At 38.0% G+C, this 27,881-nt stretch overlaps 1 protein-coding gene across 2 annotated transcripts in view; it reads right to left on the bottom strand.

The window, feature by feature from the left end:
• Window positions 1–2,324: 2,324 nt before the first annotated feature.
• LOC124616735 (F-box only protein 33) overlaps window positions 2,325–27,881 on the bottom strand; it is a 72,896-nt gene continuing 47,339 nt past the window's right edge. The window contains exons 3-7 of one of the 2 annotated variants that reach the window (XM_047145100.1): window positions 19,951–20,102; window positions 19,729–19,849; window positions 17,184–17,379; window positions 16,978–17,102; window positions 2,325–2,934 (exon numbers count right to left, since the gene is read on the bottom strand). In XM_047145100.1, coding sequence (XP_047001056.1) covers window positions 2,800–2,934; window positions 16,978–17,102; window positions 17,184–17,379; window positions 19,729–19,849; window positions 19,951–20,102 — 729 coding nt within the window. In that variant the 3' untranslated portion in view covers window positions 2,325–2,799. Of the gene's footprint in view, window positions 2,935–8,189; window positions 8,308–16,977; window positions 17,103–17,183; window positions 17,380–19,728; window positions 19,850–19,950; window positions 20,103–27,881 lie in introns of those variants that run through there. The other variant, XM_047145099.1, reaches the window with a different exon arrangement.

Below are 27,881 nucleotides of genomic sequence, written 5' to 3'. Positions count from 1 at the left end.
CAGCTGAATTCTATTAGCTTTTTATTCTCCATGTTGCACAACCATTTATGCTCACCACGGTTGTTTAAATACATCTCCATACGACATAAAAATTCTGCAGTGTGCTTGTACTTTAGGATCTTTGATCTTTAATATATTTTCTGCTTAAAATTTACTTTTCAGTGCATTATGTAAAATATGGCAGTATGGTAAATAAAAATAAATTCTCTTCTAAATGACTCTTTTTTAGAATATGGAAACATTAAATGGCTACAAGGTTGAGACTGATACATAAGAATGTCATTGAACTCAACTGCCAGCTGCCCCTGAGCATTTAATGTCATGTGAACCACAGTTTCAGTCTGTTGTGCCATTGTGGAATTTAGAGTTGCAGTGTAGGTAGTATTACAAATATTTTATTGTTTTATGGCACTTTTCAAATAGGTAATTTTTCAAGTGTTTGAAGGTATGTGCATTTGGGGGGGAGTGTAGGAGATCAGCAAAAATCAAATTCACTTCAATACTTTGGAACAAGTGGAAACACTGCAACATTAAATTTATACTTTTATAAATGAATATCTTATCTTCAGCAATAGGCAGACAATAGCTGAGCTCTGATGTTCTACAAACCAGTATTGATTCTTAGCCCTATAAATGAAATGTAATGGAGGGTGATAATATGAACTAAATTAAGCTATTAACTTATATGAACAACACTAGTAAATTCATTTTCAGTACTTTTTCTCAAAGTAAATCAGTAACATTTTATAGGAATGGGTACAGGTGTAGGCAATTTCTAGTTGCTGTTTTCTAATTCTTATCAAACCATGGTTCTTAATATAATAAATCAGTCTTTCTTGGAAAGAACACATTACTTGTGTATAACCTCAGCAGTCTACATTTTTTTAGTACAGTTTGCAACAATATTTATTGAATCTAATTGTGTATGTATGTATGTATGTATGTAAATGAGTCATATTTTCTGCATTATGTAGTGTGCCTCCAGCATTTCCTGACTAGATGTAACAATCAGGTGTCTCCTGAGATTCTATAATGGGCAGCCAGCAGGAAGAGAGCACTTGCATCATACAATTTCTATTTAAAACCTATTTCTTATAATCTCCAAACTTTAATGTTTCCACATCTCTGTATTTCAATACACTTATTACTACACAATATTAAAAGCACTTTTATACTCAACACACATACAACTACTTTAAAAGCTGCATCCGAGGCATGTGGAACTTCACAACTGTTGTTTACAAACAGTATCTCATAAACAAACTGCATCAATTAAAAATATATAACTGTAAAGGACATCAAAATAGGAAACGATAACGATCAAACACACTACAGATACGTTTATTCATAGTATGCACCTTACAGCTCTGGACGTGACTTAATGTTATTAGGAAGGGGACATCTTGCAACCCCATTAGTTTGCTGTTGAACTCTAATTCCTAAGATATCACAGATGTTATACACCCAATGCCTTGAATGACATAGGCAATCATGTTAACTATATTTAATCTAAGACATTTCTCAAAATATTATTAATGCAGACTTCCCAAGTGTCAAAAACATCTACATTGATCCCAACAGTATAATTTTGTGACTACCTTTGTCACATTGCACAGACTCAATATTAATAGCTGGCAAAATGAAACAGTCTTTGTGCATTTGTTTTACAATATTAATCCACACACCTTCACTAATATAGTGTACAAAATGTTCTCAAACTTGCACAGAACTGCTTACATAAGTCTTCGGTGATTATTGGAATGATATATTATACACCCTCCTTTTAACTGGCTCCTGAACCCAACAATTTAACATTAATGGCTTAGTGGTTATCTTTCAAAATCTCAGGCACAGCACCATAAAAAAGTACATTTCACTACATCTTTCTTCATTTAGACTAGTGGTTGTAAATAAATAACTGCTCACTTCCTAAGCCTTTAAATATCTTCCCCAAGGAATGCACATATCTTCTGCAAAACAGGTCTGATGAAGATATAAAAAGTACAATGACATGCTTATATTTATAGCATGCAAAACAAAACAGGAGAGAGAAGGCTATGTGCTCAAGTTATGCACATACAAGTTAACTGCTTTAATAATTACACCTGGAACCCTGGCAAACATTACCACAGTCATTTAACTTAAAACAGTTGAGACAAACAAATAAAATGTTTCAGATGCTATACATTGATTGTAGCTCATCTCAGTTGACTCTGTACACTTTTCTGACACAGGTGACAAAATTGGTCGTGTAGGAATACATAAATAACCATAACACTGTATTCAACATAAAATTCTGTGTCCCATACATATACCGAGACCTGTAAGTTTTAACAATTTTTATTTGTCGATTAAATGGGAAAGTATGTAGACCATTTTAAATTTATCACAGATTGTACCAGGAAGCCTCCACAACAAATAAAAGTTGCTTTCAGGAAATCATCAGACAGACAGGCATGCGTGTAAGCTTTATGCCCTATCCACAACCAGTTCAAATGACTCCTGTGGATATAATCACCAATAAAACTGAACTGTATTGTTCTTCTTGACAATAAAATATTTTGCTCCAAGTGACCACAGAGTAAATGTTTTAAATTTACTTAAAAGATATACCACATTGTATCTGCAGCAGCTCATATTTGACAGCGGATTACAGATTCTTGCAGTGAGCAGTTTGTGTTGACCACTAAGTAATGCTGCAGAGTAAATGCCTAGATGCATGAGGTGCTCTTGCTACAGTATGCATATTCTACTCACAGAATATTAGCTGAGCTGAGATTTCCTACAAGAATAGTTTCATTACGCTGTTTCAGTATCTCTCAGTACCTGCAGGATGTACTCATCAGAATCCCCCAGGATAGGGTTGAGTATAACCTCAGGTAATGTAACATCGTCCAGTGGGGCCCAGGTTCTCTTCAATTCTCTGCTGATTTCCTGAACACAGAGATAGACAGTATTAGCTCCAACAGGCCACTACTCAGCGTGTTTCATAAACATGTGGTTTGTTGTTATAAAGATTGCAAGTTATCTTGATTTTACAGAACTGTTAGGTGAGATACAATTCCTTACAAAAGAGTGGAAATGAACGAGATTTTTGAAATAACATTAACTGTTTGCAGATAGTGTATAATACAGATACCGTAAGTTAATTTTACCGTAGATCTCTGTGCAGAAATTTGCACCAATAACTGACTAACAGTACTCATTCCACAAGTGAAATGGTTGACTTAAAATAATGAGATTTATTTATGGATGATGATTTTATCATCATTGAAAAATCATGTAGACGAAGATGAGAGCCATAGGTCTCTTTCTTCTCGTGCAATGATACTACTACAGTTGCCTGCTATTGCTGAAAAATTATTAGGAAAGAAAAGTACATTAAACTTTGGATCACAGAAAATCTTGAGACACTGCAAATGGAAAGTTTCTGCTGTCAAATCTGCAACTGTAGAAATAATATTCACACTTTTCTGTTATTTGAAGTGGAAAAGCACATTACACTGATTAAGTAGTGTTCCCATTAGAAATTTACTCACATCAATGACTCCTTTGCTTCAAACACCTTAAAACATTAGACGATAATAAAAAAAATTTACAAAAATGCATCAGCAAAATATGGTGGTAACTGTGACCATAATCTTATAATAATTGGGATGGGTTATAAATCAAATACCGTATTAAAGACATTTAATAAAATTTGGCAACCAGAAATTAGTATGCCACAAGCAATCTCATTGTGGCTAGTCCATCAAAGAGCAATGCTCTACTCTTGAGCATGCAACAACTTCTGTCAATTAAACAAATGGAAGTAGGATGTTCATTCTCATGTTCTTGATACAACACATTGTAATTAACTCCCATTATCACTCATCAAAAGGAAATTACTGCCAGTGCACCAGCATAAGCCACAGCAAAAGGTATCATGAACTCTGCTATCTATCAGAACAAGTCTTCTCCATACCCATACAGTCACTGTAATGGACTGTTTCACGTACAAATCAAAGAAATGCTGCACGTTAAACATTTTCCCCAGATATTAATGCATTGATTGTCAAGCTAGATACAAAATTGTGGTTTGTTAACTAATGCAACATTGTTCTTTAAGTGGGCCCAGTCAATTATATTCATCTACCCAGTATCTTAGGCGAAAATTGTTTCATGTTACTAATGAGAATGTGCACTTTTAGTCCATCTTCATGAATATTCTAATAAAAATTATCACTTTTTAACAATATAATGTAGTTTGATAGATAAAAAATCTACACGCTAAACAACAGCAGAACACACACGTAAAAGAAGATTATACTCATGCAAACTTTCTGAGCTCGTGGCGGCTCCTTCCAGCAGAAGGTTGAAGAGGAACGGTTGGAGAGGTTTAGGAAAAGGGGGTACATTTTGGAAAAGTCATCCAGAACACCAGGTCAGCAGAGATTTACCGCACTGGATGAGTCTTTTCTTCTCATCCTGTTTGGTAAGTTCCCCCTGACCCAGGGTTCTTAGTGACTTTTCCGAACTCTACCTCTTCCTTCCCTTCCAACCCTTCTGCCACAAGGAACAGCCTCTGGCTCTGAAAGCTTGCATACATAAAACCTTTTTTTTTTTTTTTTTTTTTTTTTTTTTTTTTTTTTACATCATGTTCTCCTGTCACACAGCTTGGCGAGTAGAAAAATTGTATCATATGACAATATCAATGACTTGGGTTCACTGGTAGGGTTCTGGGAAAATGCTATCGGTCTATGAAAGAGACTGCTTACAAACACTCATGCATCCCATGTTGAAATATTGCTGAAGCGTGTAGGACCTGTACCAAATAGGACTAACATGTGGTAATTAACGTATACAAAGAAGGGTTTGCACAAATGGCGAAAGATTTGTTTGACACACTGGAGAGTGGCACTGAAAAACCTGAAACAGTAGACACTTTTAAGGACACGTGCTAATCACCCGATAAAGTCTTCTTATGATGTTTCAAGCATCAGTACTCAGTGAAAAATACAGCATCACACTACAGCCCTCTAAATATCACTCCGCAATGAAGTGAGAAAACACAATTACATTAATTATAGTGAGCACAGAGGCATTTAAGCAATTATTGTTTCTGCACCCCATACATGAATGGAGAGGTAAGAAACCCTAATAACTGGTACAATGAAAAGTAGCCTCTGTCATGCACTCCACGGTGGTTTGCACAGTAAGGCTATGAACATAGATGAATGTTAAGCGTGTAATATTCTGCTAGATATGTATCTACATATTGGTTTACACATTAGTATTAACCAGTTATTTTTAGCCACAGGAAATTTTTTAGTGCCTGTAAAACATTTGTGGACAATTCCTACGATCAAAACAGGACAAAATATTCGCCTGAACATATGTCCTACAATGTGTCAAATTAAAATATGGAACCATGTTTCCTTATTACAATGTTTTGTTTATGGCCAAGGCCATAACTGAGCACAATGTTATCTTAAACTTACACAACACTCATTCAAGGGCAGTTTCTAATATTCGTTGATAACCCTCAACACTGATTTGGACTCACTGCATGGCACCAAACCAAAGAGGCATGCACGCTAAGATGATGGTTTAAGAGAGCCGAGTACTTCAGCTCTCAGGCTGTATCTTTTATTACTGCCAAATACACCCTTAACATTGCAATAACATGTCATTTAGGCATGATGGGGCCCGGCACGATACACCTTCAACATAAACTTTTTCAAGATGTAGAATCAGATACTGAGCTGAAGCGCCTCTTTTCCATCAAAATTTCATAACAGATAATGGCATCATCCGTGAAAAATCTGAGGTTACTGTAAGTATTGCCTGCAACGTCGTTAATACAAAACATGAACTGCAAGGCTTCCAATACTTCCCTGGGACACACACGAAGTTACTTCTATGCCTGTCAATAACTTTCCATCCAAGCTAACAAGCCGCACTCTCCCCACAAAGAAATCCTCAATCCACTGCCGCATCACAGCACAGGTTCTATCACCACCAAGGTTGATGGTATAGCCTGCATATTACTGTTGGGATGCTGATGATGATTGGTGACGTCTACTATGTCACCTTTAATGGAGTGAGATGGAGAGAGTCTTAGGGTGCTCAGCACAGGTTATTCTGGAACGGAGAAGAAGTTGTGATTTGTAGGAAGTGAATAGGGGAGAAAACACTGAAGGATTCATTTTAGGAAAAAAATATTTTGAGAGTTATTTAACCCTATCCACAGACATGGCCTACAGTAGCTATATATGACTGCAGTTCAATGAATACACACTACTACAGTGTATGTTAGGCCTTTCGAGCAACTCCCAGTACCTTTCACTTTCAGAGACAAGCCCTATGCCTGCAACTCATTCTGACAATAGACAATCAAATACTTTTATCACAATTGGATACAAGTCTGAGACACCAACTGTTCTTTCCAGTAGTCTGAAACATCAGATATTACTCATTGCGAACTCAAGGTAATGGCTGTTGCTGGACACTGATTGGAAACTCATTTGTCTAGAATGTGTACAGTCTTCACGGTGTCTTACTGCATCATCATCATCATCATCATCATCATCATCATCATCATTATCGAAGTTTCATTCTATAGCAGCTTCGAGGCTTGGCAGTGGCATTGTTCCTGACAAGTACTCACAGCAACCGCTTCCAGGTGAAGTCTCCTGTCTCGTGGCACTGACTACTTCCAAATGTCACACTTCACAGCCTTCAGTCCACTGCACTAGGATTCTTATGCGAGTTTCTCCTGTAGAGTTGTTTTCCGCTTGCCCTTCTGACGGTCTTCCTAGGACTGAGATTTCTCCAGAACCTTCTCTAGCAATATGGCTGCGTGCCAGCATCTGCTCGTCACTGTGGCGCCCAAGCTCGTTGTCCACATTGGCCATTACAGTTTTGTAGTTTCCTCAGCTGGCTTTCCGCAAGTCTTAACTTCATACAGAGAACTGGTTCAAGTCTAGACACTTGCCTGACACCCCATCTCGCACGATGTCTTCATATTACTCTTAATAAAGTTTCACCCCATCCTTACATCCATGCCATGCCTTCCACTAATAAAATTTGATAGCCATGACACTAGTAACAAATCTGACTTTATATCCCATACAATCATATTTTCAATAATAAGCGTGTTTGTGAATGTGTTTCAGTAGTCAAGAAACACTGCAACTACTCGACTGCCTCAGTGCATGGCAAGTCAGCATGTTAGGTGATACCTGACTGCCCTGGTTCAAGCCAAGTCAGGATGTGATCTGAAAAAAAGTGAGAGTTGGGCTTTGTGTTATCTGTGAACGGAGGTGCTGCAAATAACAGAAGGCATGAGAAAGCAATAAAGTTTATTTTTCCATAAGCGCCGACAGAAAAAGAATTATACACAACTCTGGTGGCTAGGCTGAGAGCAGCAGCTGTGATGGAAAGTAACAAAGTCTGTGGACAAGTCCAGAGGTCAGGTTGCTGCACAGTAGCAATCCCAAGAAGGTCACGTACTGAGCAGAGCAGAAGTCCAGACAAGGTTGATCCAAATGGCGAGGTGTGGAGGCAGCAGTAGTAGTGTAGTCCAGGCCGAGATTGCAGAGTGCGATGCCACATGCATGTATAAGAGCCCTGATGGTATACGAATTCAGCAGTCAACAGCAACTTTGGCACAATGTCACTGGAGCGGTGTCAGTATGTAGCTATTTCATAAGGGTAAACAGGCCAGTGTTGCTATGATACTGCGGAGGCAACTACAGACAGGGACCACTGTGGACACGGTCTGGTTCCACACCTGCACTGACTGGCTGCACATCACTGTGTGTGGGCCACAAGTTCCTGGCTGCGGATTGCACAATGTGTGACCCGCGGTCGTGTGGCGGCAGGGACGCTGTTGCAGGCACTGATTACAGGTTTCATAAGATTGACATTTCTGGAATCCATTCTGGTTAGTATGAAAGTCACTCTGTTTGAGATACCACATTACATTTGTACTCTGAATATGTTCCAAGATTCTACAACAAATGAATGACAAGGATGTTGGATGGTAGTTTTGTGGGTCACTTTTTGCAGCCATTCTTGTAGATGGGCATAACCTGTACTTTCTTTTTTTTTTTGTTTGAGGGATCTACTGTATATTATAGCTGCAACAAGGACTCTGTTACAGTCTTGAGAGCACGTGGAACATGCTGGTAGTTCTGTGGCCTCCCTTTAACAATTCTTCCAAGATCATTAAATGTCTGTATGGAAGTAGGTTTTGGTAAGCAGGAGCATCCAAAGGAATATTTCTGTTCCACGCAAACACAGTGCACAAAAAGTACAACATACCTAGAAAAGCAGAAGAATACCAAATAACTTTTTTTTTAATCAATTCGTAATCAAGCACATCTTGAAAATCTAGGTGCAGGGGCACTCACAGCTTAACTAAATGACATATACAGAAAGCACTGTGCAAATAATGGCTACAGAGCCCCTTCCACTTATTCCAGTAACTGGACATTGTGGCAACCCTCAATGCCGAATTAGTTTGTAAGCCAATATCACATTGATCATGAAATTCTGCTACACAAGCTCAAATATTGTGGCATGAGTAGAACAGTGCACAAATGGTTTAATTCGTACCTAACTGGAAGAGTACAGAAAGTTGAAATAAGCAGTTCTCGTAATATGCAAAGATCAGCACATTCCTCAAACTGGGGAACTATCAAGAATGGGGTTCCACAAGGGTCGGTCTTGGGTCCTTTGTTGTTCTTAATATATATTAATGACTTGCCATTCTATATTCATGAAGAGGCAAAGTTAGTTCTCTTTGCTGATGATACAAGTATAGTAAGCACACCTGACAAACATGAATTAACTGATGAAATTGTCAATAATGTCTTTCAGAAAATTACTTAGTGGTTCCTTGTAAACGGACTCTCACTGAATTTTGATAAGACACAGTACATACAATTCCGTATAGTAAATGGTATGACGCCATTAATAAATATAGACCTTAATCAGAAGCATCTAGCTAAGGTAGAATATTCAAAATTTTTAGTTGTGTCCATTGATGAGAGATTAAATTGGAAGAAACACATTGATGATCTGCTGAAATATTTGAGTTCAGCTACTTATGCAATAAGGGTCATTGTAAATTTTGGTGATAAACATCTTAGTAAATTAGCTTACTACGCCTATTTTCACTCATTGCTTGCATATGGCATTGTATTTTGGGGTAATTCATCACTGAGGAATAAAGTATTTATTGCACAAAAGCGTGTAATCAGAATAATAGCTGGAGTCCACCCAAGATCATCCTGCAGACATTTAAGGATCTAGGGATATTCACCGTAGCTTCTCAGTATATATACTCTCTTATGAAATTTGTTATTAACAACCAAACCCAATCCAAAAGTAATAGCAGTATGCATAACTACAATACTAGGAGAAAGGATGATCTTCACTATTCAAGGTTAAATCTTTGGCACAGAAAGGGGTGAATTACACTGCCATTAAAGTCTTTGATCACTTACCAAATAGTATCAAAAGTTTGACAGATAACCAACAAGTATTTAAGAAGAAATTAAAAGAATTTCTGAATGACAACTCCTACTCCATAGAGGAATTTTTAGATATAAATTAAGAAAAAAAGAAAAACCAAAGAAAAATTATTTAAAAAATAAATAAAAAGTTGTTATATTAACTTAATTATGTTGTTAAATTAACTTAATTATGTCATGTATTGGAAAATCTGACTCGTTCCACATCATTACGAAATATCGTATTCATGATCCATGGAACTGGTATTAATCTAATCTAATGTGATCTTCAAAATATGGCAACAAAATGGGCAACTTCTCAAAAATTTCAGAATGCCTTAAATATCTAATTGTAGCCTCCCCCCCTCCCCCCATAATAACAATGAGTTACAATGTCAACATTACAGATCATACGTAAAGAGCAACAAATCGTTTTCTTCTTAAATTTCCAAAGTACTAAAGCAACAAGACCCTAAGTTTATAAACAAGTTTCTGCAAAGATATTTCATGGTGATATTTCAGTGTTCGCAAGTATGATAAATATGAATAAAATTATATATCAGTGCTCCAAATTAGCTAAAAGGGAGAAAAGAAGTTAGTTTAAAGTTCCATGGATCATTTGTATGATAAATCATAACCGAGTGCAATGAGTCATTCTATATTTACATAGTCACAAATTTTTTGTACATATGGATACAGACTGATCATTTACAAGAGTTCTGGTACATTCACTGTACTATCACATGATCTGATATACAATTCTGGGCGATTTTTCTGTATGAAAGCAATCATCAACACTGAAGAATAAATATTATCATTAATTTTTATACTTTACTGTCATTTATAACTTCTCCAGAACTTCATCAAATGTGTGAGGCGGTGGCCTGTTTCAGGCCTTTCTGCTCACTTTTTATCCTATTTGTATATAAAATTGTATAGAAGAATTCTTTTGCTCCATTTACCTTGCAATTCAGTTTTTACTTGTCAACTTTTTCCCTGTATTGCGCACTGATTACACGAGTAGTTAGGGGGTAGCTTGCAGTAACATAAGTTATCCACCTCTGTACCAAACCTAACATTTCCTTCTTGCAAAATGTTTTTTCCTTTTTAAGGATACAGGGTACTTTTCTGGCTCAATATTATGTAAAAATGAACACCTATTTCTTTCAGGCAGTGTTTATAATGTGTATCTTTTACAGCTTTTTTGTTGATATCAGTTAATGCAGCACACTTTCTAAACAAATTAGAAGTATTTTGAATATTTTTGAACCTGCTTAAAGTTATCAAAAAATTACAAAAAAAATGATGCACTTTTCCCCAAAATGCTTCCACAAATTGAGGTACCATTTAATCCAATGTTATACATTTGAAGGAGACCACATTATTACCAGATATGCATGACATGATGACTGAGGTACTAGACCTATTTAATTCCACCTATTAAGCATATTACAAGGATAAAAAATATCATATCTTACATTTTAATTTTTATAATATTTTTCCTAGTAAAAATGTTTTTTTTTCTATAATTTAGTTGATTCTGCAATAAAGCTTCAGTCTACTACATATGTATGGACTACTGTAAGATACAGAAAAAAATTAGAGCAATGCTTTATAAACTTTAGGAAATATTTGTACCCAAATTCTGAAAAACGCAACTTGTGGGAAATTGCAAATGAAGATATGAGTCCAATTAAACTGTGCCTCAGAACATTCCTGAAGCATAGTCTTCATCCTGCAGCATTTCTTCATCTTCAAGCTTCCTCTTGGCATTCCTTTTGGCAGTTCTTGCTTCTTTGGTAACTTGAAGAGCGAATCTTTCAGTTTCATGCACCCATTGTCTGTCACACACAAGCAGTTGATCTTTCATATTAGAGCCACATTTTATGCCTAAATTTCTCAGGATTTCCTACCTTCCTATCACTCCATCATTGAAACATATCACTGCATCCAGTACACCAACTTTTAACGTATTTAGTCCTACAAAAACATTCCTGGGCAATCTTTCCTATATGCAATGGCTGAAACTTTCATTAGTATTCTGAGTGCCCCCACGAAGACATTTACTAAGCAAAACAGGGTCACCCAGGTCTCTAAAAATTGGTTTTATTTCATTCATAACAGGCTCAGGAAAAGAATACTTATGATGGTATATCTGACCACTTTCTTTTGCTTTTTGGTAACCACACCAAGAATCTGCTCCTTTAGGGCAAAGTCCATGAACAGGGTTGTCATCTGTGGACAACTTATGAAAGTAGGTGGCCCATACAGCTTTTCTCATGGCTGTGACATCATTCAGAGGTGCAGATAATCTAATGGCCAGTCCATAATAACTCTGAAGGAGGTCTATTTCAGTTTCTGTCAATTTGCCTCGGCCAGACAGAGATTTTCCATCAGATAGCAACTTTCCTTTCATTTCTCTTCGTAGCTTCCTCAATCTAGCACCCATCCTCTTTTGCACATGTCCACAACACTCCAGTTTTGTCGCCAAGGTATCACCATAAACATTGAACTCATTAATTTTATTGAAAGCTTTAGAGTCCCCATCACCTAGGTACCTCATATATCTAACGTTATAAATGGGCACGACCTCTGAAATACTTTTAGAGCTCCATCACACTCCATACCTCCACTGTAACCATCATAATTCTTAGAACACTGATGTTCAATATCTCCAGTGTTACAATGGCAGGTGTGGCAGTAATTAGGTAAGCACCCAACATCAACAACTTTTCCATTCTCCAGAGAAGTATCACTTACAACACCATTCAGTGAACAATGTCCTCGATGTTGCCATGTCCCATCAAATGCAATAGAAATGTCCCTGGTTCCATGAATATTTACAGTTTCTTCTACTGCACGTTTCATAGATGCTTTAGACACAACCATCAAGGCACCTAAAAGTATTTTTAATTAGGGAGGAGGAGAAAGGTCCATCAAACCACAAAACGTTTGAGCAGCCTTTTTTCCTTTTCCTATTGCATGCATTGCATCCACTAACTTCAAATTCACATAATATGAGTTATGCACAATGCTCTAAGTCATTTTCGATGTAGATTTATTGCAGGATCTACACAGAACAACTAATTTTGACGCTAAACCCTTCCTGCTACTTTGTTATTCAGTTATTTCCAGACAGCCTACACCATCATATTGTTTTCATTTCGCCACTTCCTTTATCAAAGAAGATAAGATGTCCACATCAACGACAACAAATCCACTACAAACAGCGTCATTGTTAACACAAAAATTTGAATCACCAGGAGGTGTGCCATGTGGGAGTTTATTCCCTGAAGAACTGATACATACGTTACTTGCAACAGTGTGGCTTGCTTTGTTTGTGAACTGATTACCACGGAATTTCCTTTTAATGAATTTGTTGACGCATGTCATAGTTCATATTTATTGCACACTAAAGGATATGTACTTCCACAAATATATGTAGCACTTGGGCAACAAACATTCAGTAACACGTGAACAAACTGCTTCAGCGAAACAAAAGTAAATACTAGCAAAGATAATCATTTACAGATGCTAAAAACCTGCACTGTTACCAACATATACAATGTATCATACGTATAATCGTTGGAAACAGAAAGTTCTCAGTTCTTTTCGAAATAATACTGGTTTCTGTGACAGAAATAAAGGGGATGTGGTGGCATACATGACTGTAACTTTAAAATTTGGTGTATACAGGTAATTTTTCATTTGAAACCCTATAATGTATACATCAATGTAATCAGGAAAGACTACAGAATTTAACAAAGTCATTACAAAATTTAGATTTTTCGGCCATTGATAAGTACCCTGAACCCTTAAATGTGTGTGGTCTCTACCATGGGAATTCCTTTTTGCTGGGGTGGAAACAAGAGGAACTTTCACATGCTCTGGACAAGTTGCCAGTCACTCAGAACGCAGGTTACACACTAGCACACTGTATGGAGCATCGGGTGAGCCTTTCAGGGATTCTCCTCTTGGCTCAGTTCCTGTGAACAATTAACAGCAGAACAAAAGACTGGTGACCTCTATAGCAGAATGGGAAATCACTGGTGCAAGGGGGTGAGAAGTACACTACCCCTTATCTTGCTGAGTGTGGTCTCCAGACAATTTTCCTCAAGCAAAATATATACCCACTTGTGTGTCTGTAAATTTACAAACTTTGCCCTTTCCATGGGAACACTGTGCAAAGCACGACAAACTTCCCAGAATTTCCAGCACCAAAGTCTAGACATGTGAGCCGGCCGACACTCGTTTTCTGTCTCAAATGCACACTTACCTCATTGGTGGATACATCTGCAACTTTGTGGTTGGCGCTAGAGAACAGATTTCCAGATCCATGATTGGTAAAAGCCCTTAGACCCTTTCTGGGACTGACTACAAAAGATGGCACTGGGTGCCTATCCAGGGTCTGAAGAAAGGCTTTCAAAAATTGAGAGAAGCATTTGTATTCTGATTCGAATGACTACTAGGTGATGATACTCTATAGACTCCACACTCTCATGTGTTTTTCTCGACTTCGGTCTCCTGCCAAGTCTTAAATTCATGACCAGTAATCAGGATGATGACAAGATCCATGATTCGCAGTCACATTGCATCAGCTCAGCAGCAGTTAGCAGCTACCGCAGTTTGGCAAACTGACTTGCACGTGACTTCCATGATGGCAGTCTAGGTAAGACCGCATGTCCAATGAACAATCCTGATTTCAAAAAATGTGATATGTTGATGGAAGAGGAGTTCAATCTTCATTTTCTATTTTTAGTCTTCCTAATTTTATCTACGCACTTCATGAACTAGTATGCAAGGTGTTCTGCAATCTAATTCTTGCTTCAAAAGGGCTCTTTTCCATCAGCACTAATGTTCATTGGAACCTTGCCCGTGTGGTGATTTTCCTTCTGATTCTTCCTTTATTCACTGATCTGTTGCGTACTGTGTTCAGGTTCATACACCTTTCCTTGGGTAATTATATAGTTTTTCAATTACGACTGAAAACTTAATTAATGTCCTTTATATGTCTGGGGACCATCACGACCGTAACAGTCCAGCATTATTCTGGTGGCAACCTAAGAACCTTCATTTTCTTACCATTATTCTATTTCGATTATGCAAATTGTTTTATAACCTTGACTTTTGTGTGTCCTGAGTGATTTTACACACTGTTGCCATAAACATTATTCTACCAGATCAATCCATAATTCAGCAACTATTAAGATAAATTATCCAATTTAAATGCCCAGATCAACCAACCGTAAACAATAGGTGAGGCCCCTGATGAGTTTCAGGAACTTTTCAAGCAATGTTTTCCAATATGCTGGCAGTGAATTTTTCAAGTAGCCAGTTAGCTTCATGGGTGGGTGGGGTGGGGGTAATTCATGATTATATATGATCTGGGGTGACTGCTTTCAGCATCCATCTAATCTGCATATCCAAGATATACCTAATGAGCAAGAGATTACGTTCACAGCAAAGCCGACTTCTGACAAATTTATTATGCAGTTTGTACAGTAATTCCCTGACTTAGACTAGCCAGATTTAAGCAAATCCACATATTCAGCTCGCGAAAGGTTCTGACATGTTTTGTGTGGAACCATTTTATGCATGGAGCTTACTTGACTGATCAATTGCACCTCACGTACACATGACCACCATCTCAGACCGAGCTGCCAGACGTGCTGGTCATGTGTGTGTGAGAGGTGTGTGAATGACTATATCTGTGTGCTTTGAAATGGAAAACTGATATTATTAAAGACTTCAAGGCAAAAATTAAAATTTGTGAATTGGCAAAGTAGTTTGATCTACTGGATTTAACAGTCAGAACAATTATAAAGGGGGCGGGGAAACTCTAAGCTGTGAAAAATGCTCCATCTTTGAATTCAAGTTATCATTCGTAAATGTTATGGTATTGTCACTCAGAAGAAATGGTCCTGTTGATCAGCACAGTGTCCTCTCACGCTAAGCTGGTTTTTGAGAGACTGAATGAAGCTGGGGAGATAAAAAGTTTACAGCTCATAATGGTTGGTTTAGCCGATTCAAAAGTCATCGTAACGGGCACAGCACTGCAGATATTGGAGAAGCAGCAAGTGCTGATAAGGAGACCATCACTCTGTCCAGCACTATACCAGCCAAACCATATTCAATGTAGATGAAACTGGTCTGTGCTGAAAGAAGATAATTGAAAGAATTTTATCGTGCATGAAGAGAAAAAAAATCTTTCCAGGTTTTAGAGCTGCGACTGACAGTGATGGTTGGTGCAAATGCAGCTATTGAATTAATTAAAATCTCTTAGTGATTGCTCAGAAAAGCCGAGAACTTTAAAAAGCACATATAAAGCTGGACTGCTTGTGGTTTGCAGGTCAAATGCTAAAGCTTGGATGATAGCTTAATTTTTTGAGGACTGGTTTGGTCATGACATCATACCTTAAGTCTAACATTATTGTTAATTAAAACAAATCTGATTTAAAGTGATGTTACTAACTGACATCACACTAGGTCATCCTATTGTTACTCTAATTTCGACCCAAGTTGTAAGTTGCATTTTTGCCATCAAATACAACCAGACTGCTTCAACCGAGTGACTGTGGAGTCATTAAAACATTTAAAAATTTCTACAAGAGGTGATCATTTATGCATCTACATGAAGCTACGAGAAAAACAATGAGCTCTTTGTTAAAGACTTTTGGAAGCAATTCAATTTTTTAGACGACAATGAGAATTATTGGACACTTTGGAATGAAATTTCACAAAAGACCTTTACATGGTGCATGGGGGAAAAAAAACACCTCTTACCTTTCTTGTTTTTTCCACCAATGAAACCCAGGGTATAAGCGCCAGATTCTGATCAAATTGATAATCTGACTGAAGAAAAGGTTGATCCTGCCACACAAATTTAGAGATGGATGCTGATAACATTCAAGAACTGCTGGTTTCACACAGACCACCAACAAGATCAAATAATGGTTGCAAACTTAACAGAAGGTCTCAGTTAAATTGAAAATGGGCTACAACTTTTAAAGATTCCAAAGCAGTGCACATTTCTGGTACAAAACAGGGAAAAATCTTTGCTGCATGCTATGAGGAAATTTTGCATGATAAAAAAAATTTGACTCTTCAGATGAAATTATTACATTTTACGAAGCCTTCTACATCACAGTATCTTGGGTTTAAATTGTTTCAATGGACAATGCTGCACTGGAATATAATTTGTTGTGTTTAATGTTTTATTAAATATTTATCTTCTAAATTATATTCTTTTCTCTAGTCTTTGGTCCCAATTGAATACAACTTGTATTTATTGAAATGCAAAATTGGATGCTGACTTATGTGAAATTGACTTACACAGTTATCATTTGGTCTCACCTATCACGTAAGTCTGGGGAATTACATTATGTTAATCCTGATAAATGTAAATGTTTATTAACGGTTTTAAATTTTTTCTATGTGTCATAAAACCAGGCTAATTTCATTTTTGCTGAATACTTACAAATTCCAGGGCATCAGGAACATCAGACACGCGCAAAATGTCTTGTGCGTGGATTTCAAATTTCTGCAATCCACTACCTCTCAGCCTTGCTATGGCAATCAAGTCATCCTCATAATACTTGTAGCCTGGAAATTATTTCAAAGTAGTTATGAAATACTGTTTGGTGGGAAATAAAGAAAACTAAAATGAAGTGAATGAATTCTAACCGAGGAAGACCAGCTCCTTCAGTTTGGTACACCGCCAAGCCATCATTACCAGGGGATCAGGCTGAGCAATAGGTTCCACAGATGGCTCTACAAGGCAGAAGCTGTTGGAAGTTGCACCGATTGAGTCAATCCACCACAGCGATTGCAGAGTGTTATAGTACCAGAGTGAAATCCGTTGCAGTGCTGTGTAATTCATCTGTAAAGCAGCAGGAAAATTATCACTCAGTGCAACAATTTATTTCTATTATAAACATGAAGGAGTACAGGAAAACTATCTTAACTACTACAGATGGATTATGGAATGGAATGTTCCCAAAACTGGCATTCTTGTGTAATTTAATTATCAATTAGTTAAATGAAATGAAGAACATAAATGTTCTAGAAAGAGCAACAAAAATCTTTCTGAGATAGATGTTAGGTTTTGATTGCTCAAGTTACAATACCGCAAATTTAGTGTACACACACATGTGCTTCAATACAATTAATGACTGGAAACGAGAAACGCTGATAGAGTGAATAATTTGAGTTTTCTTTTTTTTCCTCTCCTGTAAACTGCTAAATGTACAATGGCTAGTAACCTGAGGTAGGTTGGAAGTATTAGAGAAGCCTCCTTGTACTCCAATTACTGACACCAGATTTAGCAGTGTGCAAGTTCCTTTCTTCGTGGCATGAGGAACACTGACTGAGCCAAGCATGTCTTACCATGGTTGTAAAAATATTTTAACTGTTTCTCGTTTGCTTACCTACAAGCAATAGTACATTTTACTTCATTTGAGTTATTTTTGATGTGAAGCATTTGTTCCAGCACTTTATAAAGTTAAAGTTTTAAAGGTGAAGGTAAGGTAATGTAACGTAACATAACATAAGGCAAGGAGCACAAAGAAGAACACTGAGCTAAGAAATCAAGAAAATCAGTATGTAACAAAAGGATGGCTGTCATCCAGAAAGAACTACCACAATGTGATGTAAGCTGCAATCACTAGAATTTCACTGTGTGTTGTGTAGCATAATTAAATCAAACAAAAGATGATGTAATTTTGGTATTCAAATTGCACTATCTTCCCAACCTACAAAATATACCTCATCTTCCACTGGGCAACAAATTAAGTGCTGAAAAACAGAAGGACCTACTAGCCATGGTCAATTTTCTTGAAGTGAAATACAGGGAATTTTATTTCTAGTTTTGTCCATCATGTCCATACTGTATTCTTTGTTAAAAGTTCAGAAATGAACGAGATAGTGATGTGCACATTCAGCAATCCCTCTTAACTGAAACATGACACCTACATCTTTTCATAAATTTTCATTTAATTCCAAACTTATTACACTTTTGCAACATTTTTTTGTCAGATGCTATAAATGATGTGAAACTATCATAATTTGCATTCCTTTAAATGAAATTATTAGGGAAGTGAATGTCATGGTTTTTCTCTGTCTTCTTACATTCTTGCAGTGTTTACCATTCCAGTCTACAATTTGGGATTTTTAGTTTCAATGAATATCATCACAAGCAGTTTATTCATTTCACAAAAAAGGTGGAAAGCACAGATTTTGTTAGTCCAATTAAGTATAGCTTGACAGTCAAAACCAACACTTCTTGAATTTTTATCAATTAAGCACTCGAGCAACAGCACGAATAAGTAGAGATATTCCCTTAAATTTTTAATGACAAAGCAGGAATGCAAGACAACCTAAAATATTTGTCTACAGCTACTACTACAATACAGACTGCAAGGGAATGACACTGAACTAACATTTAAATATGACTTTTTTAAAATTAAGTACATTGCTTGCAAAACTGTAATATAGTCATGTTAAGGCAGCACTATGTTGGTGAGAATGGCAACAAATTTGGAAAATGATTCAGTTTTATTTACACATATGTATGATACACACAACTGCCTTAGCACCCAGAGAAAAAGATAAGCATCTGGAGTGCACCCTGATGAGCTCTATGGAGCTGTCAGTGGCAACATCAAGATGGTCAAGATGGTCGGGTCATATCCTGGAAAAAATCCAAAGTGATTCTTGTATTTTATTAACTGACTAATGGCCTGGTTGGGAGAGAGTTAAATTATAGCTATCCAGTTGTATTAACTGATCACAGTGAAAACTATTTTTTTCCCTCCTTCAAATTGTAATTTACATTTTTTCCCCGTAGATGGTGGTCGACATCAAAAAATATGTGCAAGTTGTCGCAGTCAATAAATTTTTGGAAACCTTAATGTATCTTATATAATACAGGCTAAAACAATTTTTGACAATACAATGTAACTGGATAGATTAAAAAACCTACTCACCAAGTGGTGGCAGAATACGCACATATACCCCTTTTATGTGTGTGTTCTGCTGCCGCTTGGTGACTACATAATACAGAGAGAGAGAGAGAGAGAGAGAGAGAGAGAGAGAGAGAGAGAGAATGCCAGAATTCCCACCAGTATCTGTAACAATGCCTGAAGAATATAACTAATACAACTAATTTTATTATTCCAAAAACAGGACTTCTGTGCCCCATCTGCTCTATATGCAAGGTAACTGTACTTACATTCTCACAAAAAAACACTTTTAAGAATGAAAGTGGCATGTTCGGCCTGAAAATGGTCGAATCCAAAATTTCCACAGCATCATAGGCATGAATGAGGATGAGATGTACTTCACATGAAGGGCTGAAAAACACAAAAAAATAAAAAAAATTAAAAAAAAAACAAATTACTATATTATCAGAGGGAAATGACACAATTTAAATTTGGATGTGGTATATACTCACTTGTGATTTGCAAATTCAGCCCATGCTGAATCAGGTATACCAGGATGGTCCTCTTCAACTCCATGAACATGGATTATAAACTGCCTAAGACCAAGGTTGCTGATGACTGGCAACATTTCATCACTCAAATAGTCATAGTCAACACTTAGCACCTGAGGGATAATATTTTAGTATGAGTTTCCATAACAAACTGCTTGATTTGCAAGCACACAAATACATATAATTTTTATAAACAATGTAAGGAAGATAGACTGCTGCTTACCATAAATATGATACGTTGAAGAAACTGCAAACAGGCACAATTAAAAGACACTTACACATTAGCTTTTGGCCACAGCCTCCATCAGGAAGAGAAACAAACACATTCATCCACACAAGCAAGCACATCCTCCCCCCCCCCCCCCCCCCCCCCCCCCCACACACACACACACACACACACACACACACACACACACACACACACAACCACTATCTCTGGCAGCTCAGGCCAGAATGCAATTGTCACGAGGAAGGGAAGCAGCAATCTGGAAGAGGCAGAGAAGAGAAGTGTATGGTTGGGGGAGGGGGAGGGAAGAGCAGCGCTGTCTGGCAGTGTGTGCAGAGACTAGACTTCAATTGACACAGCATTGGGAGGCTGTGGGGCAAGGAGGTGGGGACAGGAGGGGGGAGGGGAGAAAAAGGAAATGAGTGGGGAAAGATAGGTGGGTGGATTAGTAAAGGGCGGCACAGAAAGAGACTGGGAGATGAGAATGGGAATGAAGCGAGAGGTCAGATGGTGTGGGAACTGTTGGGTTGAGGGTGTGGAGACTGTAAGTTAGCATACGTTGACACCGGGATGATTTTCGGAGCAGAGAATGAGCTGTAAGGATAACTTTCACCTGCAAAATTAAGGAAAGCTGTTGGTAGAGGGGAGGATCCAGATGGCTAGGCCACTGAAATGTTCAGCAACATGTTATACCACAGGGTTGTCTACTTTGCTCTTGGCCACAGCTTGGCGATGGCCGTTCATCCTGGTGGACAGCTGGTTGGTAGTTGAACCAATATAAATAGCTCTGCAGTGACTGCAGCAGAGCTAATATATGTCATGGCTGCTTTCACAGGTGGCATGTGAAAGCAGCCATATCGTACACCAACTCTGTTGCAATCATTGCACAGATTTTTATATTGGTACATCCCATTGCACCAGTTATTAGGATTTCTCCCCATTCCATTCATGTATGGAGCACAGGAAGAATGATTGAATGCTTCTGTGCATGCTGTAATTATTCTAATCTTGTCCTCACAATCTGTAAGTGAGTGATACATAGGGGGCTGTAGTGTATTTCTAGTCATCATTTAAAGCCGGTTCTTGAAACTTTGTTAGTAGACTTTCTTAGGGTAATTTACATCTCTCTTCAAGAGTGTCAGTTCAGTTCCTTCAGCATCACTAATTCTCTCCCATAGGTGACCACCCCTGCTGTCCTACTCTGTGTATGTTCAATATGCCCCCATCAGAACCTTTTGGTACAGGCCAACACACTTTAACAAGATTCTAGAATGGGTCGCACAAGTGATTTGTAAACAATCTCCTTTATACACTGATTGCACTTCCCCAGTATTTTACAAATAAACTGAAGTTGACCACCTGCTTTACCCACAACAGAGCCTTTGTGATCATTCCTTTTCATTTCTGTACAAAGTGTAACACCCAGGTATTTTTACGAGCTGGCCGATTCCGGCAGTGACTCATCGATATTGCAGTCATAAGATACTATTTATTTTTTCTAGTTCTGTGAAGAACACAATTTTACATCTCTGAACATTTAAGTCAAGTTGACAATCTTTGCACCACTTTCAAATCTTGTCAAGATCACACTGAATATCTACGCAGTTCCTCTCAGACAGTACTTCATTATCAATAACTGCGACATCCGCAGAAAGAACACTGTCCGCAAAGTCATTAATATGCAATATGAACAGCAGCGGTCCCAAAACACTTCAGTGCAGCACACACAAAGTTGCTTCTACATCTGACGATGACTCTCCATCCAAGATAACATGCCATGTCCTCCCTACCAGAGATTCCTCAATCCAGTCACAAGTTTCACTTGATATCCCATATGATAGAGATTTTGACAATAAGCACAGGTGTGGAATTGAGCGAAATGCTTTACAGAAATCAAGAAATATTGTATTTACCTGACTGCCTTGGTCCATAGCTTTCAGTATGTCACGTGACGAAAGTGCGAGCTGGGCTTTACATGATAGACACTTTCAGAATCCACACTAGTTGGCGTGGAGGACAGCATCCTGTTCATGGTACCTCATTATGGTTTGTTGGTTGATTTAGGGGAGGGGACCAAACAGCGAGGTCATCAGTCCCATCGAATTAGGGAAGGATGGGGAAGGAAGTTGGCCATGCCCTTTCAAAGGAACCATCCTGCATTTGCCTGAAGCGATTTAGAGAAATCAGGATGGCCGGACGGGGGTTTGAGCAGTCGTCCTCCCAAATGCGAGTCCAGTGTGATAAATACTGTGTCACCTCACACAGTCCTCTTTATGGTTGAGCTCAGAATATGTTTTAAGATTCAACAACAAATCAATGTCAAAGACATGGAAGACATGGATGGCAGTTTTGTGGATCACTTCTACTGCCCTTATCATGGACGGGCATTATCTGTGCTTTTTTGCAATAACCTGACACGGTTTTTTGTTCGAGCAATCTACAACAGATTACTGTTGGAAGAGGAACTAACTCAGCTGCAAATTCAATATAGATCTGATAGGGATTCCATCAGGCCTTGGAATCTTGTTCAATTTTAACTATTTCAGCTGTTTCTAAACACCACTGACACTGTAATACTTATTTCATTCATCTTTTCAGTGGTATGAGGATTAAACTGCAGCAGTACTCTTGGGGTTTCCTTTGTAATGGAATATTTGAAGACAGAGTTAAGCATTCCAGTTTTTGCTTTGCTACTGTCAACTTCAGTTCCTCCCTAATTCGCTAAGGACTGGACACTAACTTCGGTGCCACTAACAGCCTGTACATACGACCAGAATTTCTTTGGCTTTTGTAGGAAAATCATTTGACAATATTCTGCTACAACAGTCACTTAAGGCTTCATGCAGTGCCTTCTTGGCTGCTGAATGTGTTTCATTCAGCATACATCTATCTATAGTCCTACGCTTTGTTTTCACCTAGTATACAGTAGTATCTGTCTTTTTAGAAGTTTCTTTACAGTGACTGTATACCATGAAAGGTCCCTCTCATTATGAATTGTTCTACTGGGTTTATAGCAATCCAGTGCGTGGTCAACTTTTCTTTTGAATCTGAACCATAGTTCCTCTACAAGATCCCGTCCTGTGCTGAATGTTTCAAGTTTCTCTTAGAGATGTGAAACTACTGATTTGATTTTGTATCTACTTTGCTGAATATATATGTGTTGTTTTAATTGCCCTTTGTACTTCGATAATCATTGTTGCCACAACCGTGTCATGATCACCAACAGCAGTTTTGACATGAACATCCTTGATGAGGATCCAATATATTTATATCATTAGAGGGGTTCCCAACTATCTGTTCTAGATAGTTTTCAGAGAAGGCATTTAGTAATGTTTCACAGGATGTCTTATGACACCCACTACTAAAAAAAATCTGTAATTTTGACAATTGATTGTTGGATGATTAAAGTCTCCACCAATGACTACATCACGATACAAGTCTGGTGAGCAACAGAAGGATCAAATTATTTTATGTCATACCTGATACTGAGTCTTGCCCAATCAATCTCACATGCAGCTTCAATTTCTACCTCCGTCGATTTGAGTTTGTATCCTGCAACCAGTACACCACCCCCATTTCCCATTAGTCTATCCTTTAGATACACACTTAAATTTTCCCCAAAATATCACTGCTATCAGTTACAGGTTTCAACCAACTTTTTGTACGAAGTATTATGTGAGCTTCACTGCTTTTCAGGAATGCTTCAACTTCTGGCACTCCGTCATGAAACCTCGATATTTTAATTCTAAGCTATAATTATCTGCTTTTGATGGAGAGTAGCCTACTCTAAAACAAAAAATAAAAAAAATATCCTTGTGTGCACTACCTGGGCAATATCCTCTGATGTGTAGTGCTTACATGGCCCATTCAGGGGCACCCAACCATTCTCAACCTTATGATACAAGTCCAGGAAGTCACAGCCTAGCTTATCATACAACTTTCTAAGTCTCTGGTTCAGCTCTCCAACTCGACTCAAAACCAAAGGGCCATTCTCGGGTCAGTGCCGCAAAACCGTGAGCTTCATTGAAACTCCACGTGCAAGGCTGGTCTCCTCAACATCCTCTGTCAGTGGCTGGAATCAAACCTCTGAGCCCAGATGACATATCATTTGTTCCAAGATGCGCCACACACTGTAGTTGCTTGCACCCTGTTCCCTCAATGGGTGCCAGAATAGCATCTTCAACATGTTGAATGAGACCCCCCCAGGCATACACACTGAGTGTACCTCGTGTCCTTTTCTGTACCTTGGTGCCATCTCCCTAAGGGGTACCATCAATCACCGTATGTTTGACATGGCAACAACTAATAGCCCCCTATCCTTTTGCGTTTGCCTGGTCTTAACACCGGACAAAACGGGTTTCACCGAAACAGGTGAAGAGAATTCCACTGGCTCAGTTTCAGTGAAAGACAGCCCTTCAAACTTGTTGGTCAGAGGGATCAGTATAAACCCCGAGTCCTCCCTGGTTCCTGTCCACAATGTACAAGGCACCTAGATTACCACTGAAATGCAACTCACAATCAAGTTGACAAGTAATGACTGATCTCTTACTTTCTGTAGAAGAGGCAGGATCCACAGGAGGTACCTTTGGTACCACAGGTACACAATTCTTGAGAGCTCTTCCAACCTACTGATTCACAGCAGCTGCCAATCATTTGACAGCACTTGGGGTGATTTCCAACTGCTTATGAACATCAACCAACTCATCCCGTGTTCGAGAACAGCACTCAGAGTGGAACTGCATTTTGGCTGGTGCAATGTATTACAGGACAGTGAACAAGAAACTTTAAACTATGCCTGCTGATTGTCTTTTATATCTGCAGCTCTAAAGAATTACTAGTTCCCTAAAAGAACATAAACAAATACACCAAATGAGATGTCCATTAAGGCAAATGAAAAACCTGTGGTAAAAATTACTAATTTTTTAAATTTTTTGAGGTTAGTTATAGTTATTAACAGACTTAAAAATAAAGATAATTTATGATAACTGTAGATAATATATACTCCAACTTCAAGGGAAAAGCACATGTAACAATGTTAGTTAGAATATCTGATACAGAAAATAAATCACAAACAATGATTTACTATGAATTAGATTAGCCACAGAATAATAGTAACTTCTGAAAATTCTCAAAAATGCACACACACAATGAAATCTCGTGTGATCTATTCTTTGGCAGTAACAGGGAATCACAGATGCTGATTTGCTTCGAAGTGAGTTATTTGTACTGGTAACTTAGTAAAAGTTAGTTTTGTAAGTGTCCACAAATTTTCAAAAATAACGTATTTCTCACATAATTATACAATGAAATTAGAGAACAACTGTTTTGAACACGGCTACGCCTACTGTCCTCAAGAAGGTTTATGTGCAAAGGTGATAATCTCGTTTGAATTGGAGAAGGTAACAAATGTGACACCTGGAAGAAAGTTTGCTACAGTCAGTGAACATTCATTTAAAAACTCAAGACAAGCAGTGTTCAGAGGCTACAAATATCTCTCTGCTAGGTGTTACATTGATCGCACCTTATCCATGTTATCAGAATAGATGTTTGGTATCGGTAACTCCCGTGTATCTTTTACACCAGTTCTGCATTAGTTGCAGCTGGTTACTGAACACTACATCCTCTAATAAACAGTAAATTTATGAGGTTGTGACATGAGGTTTTAGCTTAAATTGCCTACACAGCCACCTGTATCACCATCAGGTACCAATTGTGTCAGATCCACATCACAATGAGCAAGCCCTAAAATGGCATTCTGAGAAAACTGAATTTAAAACTTTGAAGGAAAATAGTATACTGAATTTTTTTACATAACTTTTTACACACTTTGCTTCCACCATTTGCCGATAGATGGCGACAATGATAAGTAGCGGTCGAAAGAAACAGATCGCAGACGTCAGGCAGTTAGCTTTGACCTCAGTCAACATAACCTCATTCAAACATTAGTCGATTTGTGTCTGCATCATAAAGTTGTTCTTGATTGAAAATGTCAGTTTACGAGCCTAATTCTCATCATTCGCAGGAGGTGTTACTGTTTTGTTTCAATATGAAGAAAACAGCAGCTGAGTCTCATTGAATATTCTCAAGTACATATGGTAAGAATACTACTAGTGAAAGAACGTGTCATGAATGGTTTCAATGGTCCAAGAATGGTGATTTTAACATCGTAGACCAGCATAGTGGTGGAAGAGAGAATGTTTTCGAAGATGCAGAATTGGACACATGGCCGAGAGAAGACTCGTGTCAAACTCAAGAAGAACTGGCACGATTAGTGGGAGTGACACAGCAAACCATTTCAAAACGTCTTAAGGCTATGGGCATGATTCAGAAAGAAGGAACTTGGGTCCCATGTGAGCTGAAACCACGAGATGTTGAACGGTGTTTGTGAACAGTTGCTTCAGAGGCAAAAACGGAAGGGATTGCTGCATTGCATCGTGACTGGGGATGAAAAATGGGCTCACTAGGATAACCCTAAACACAAAAAATCATGGAGATATCCCAGCCAGGCTTCCACGTCAATGGCCAAACCGAATATTCATGGGCTCCAAGATCATGCTCTGCATTTGGTGGGACCAGCTCGGCGTCGTGTGCAATGAGGTGTTAAAACCAAGTGAAACAATCACAGGTGCTTGTTATCGGATGCAATTAACGTGTTTGAGCAGAGCATTAAAGGACAAATGGCTGCAATACAGTGAGAGGCCAATAAAGTGATTTTGCTCCATGACAACACTCGACCCCACGTTGCAAAAGAGGTCAAAACGTACTTGGAAACGTTAAAATGGGAAATCCTGCCCCACCCACCGTATTCTCCAGACACTGCTCCCTCTATCACCTGTTTAGATCAATGGCGCATGGCCTGGCTAACTAGCACTTGCGATCTCGTGAAGAAGTCAGAAATTGGATTGATTCATGGATCGATTCAAAAGATGAACAATTTTTTCGACGCGGGATTCGCACACTGCCCACAAGATGGGAGAAAGTAGTGGCCAGCGATGGAAAATACTTTGAATGATACATGTGTAACTAATTTGTTTCATTAAAGCCTCAAATTTTGGAGGGGGGGGGGGGGGGGATGGAAGCAAAGTTGTACACCTTGTAAAATCCATCCACATGTAAAATTAATACTTCACATTATCTCTCAGTGCTGTTCAGTTTCTCTTTCTTCAGTTATTCATTTTGGATTTTATTTGGCATACAGTTGACACAGATGAGAGATGTACAATATAAACCAAGACTTTATTCTCTTAATATTGATGAACTGTAAACTATTAAATTTATCTTTGCTTGTTTGATGGATTACACACAATTTTATATTTTTCACTCTTTTTTAAACACATAAGTTAATAGAAAAAATATAAAACAGTAAAAGGAATGATTAATACCAGTCACTTTTAGGGACATTTCTAATGCCCGAACATTTATTAAGAAGCTGCTAGTTGCTTGCATGTCATGTGATAAGTCTGACAACAAAATTTAAATTAATGATACACAAAATCACTGGATTTTTTTTTTCCATAAGAAAATTGACTGTCTTGCTCTTTAATCATCTTCATTTGCATATATACCATGACAGAGTTCTAATGTTAGTAGAGATTTCCTTAGATCTCAGTACAACTGATGAATTGCTGGTGAGATTCATTGCATGAGACTGACTTCTTTTCCTACA

This window comes from Schistocerca americana, chromosome 5 (genome assembly GCF_021461395.2).
Source record: "Schistocerca americana isolate TAMUIC-IGC-003095 chromosome 5, iqSchAmer2.1, whole genome shotgun sequence".
In the NCBI taxonomy this organism is placed as follows: domain Eukaryota; kingdom Metazoa; phylum Arthropoda; class Insecta; order Orthoptera; family Acrididae; genus Schistocerca; species Schistocerca americana.
This window is presented reverse-complemented; position numbering and strand designations above follow the sequence as displayed.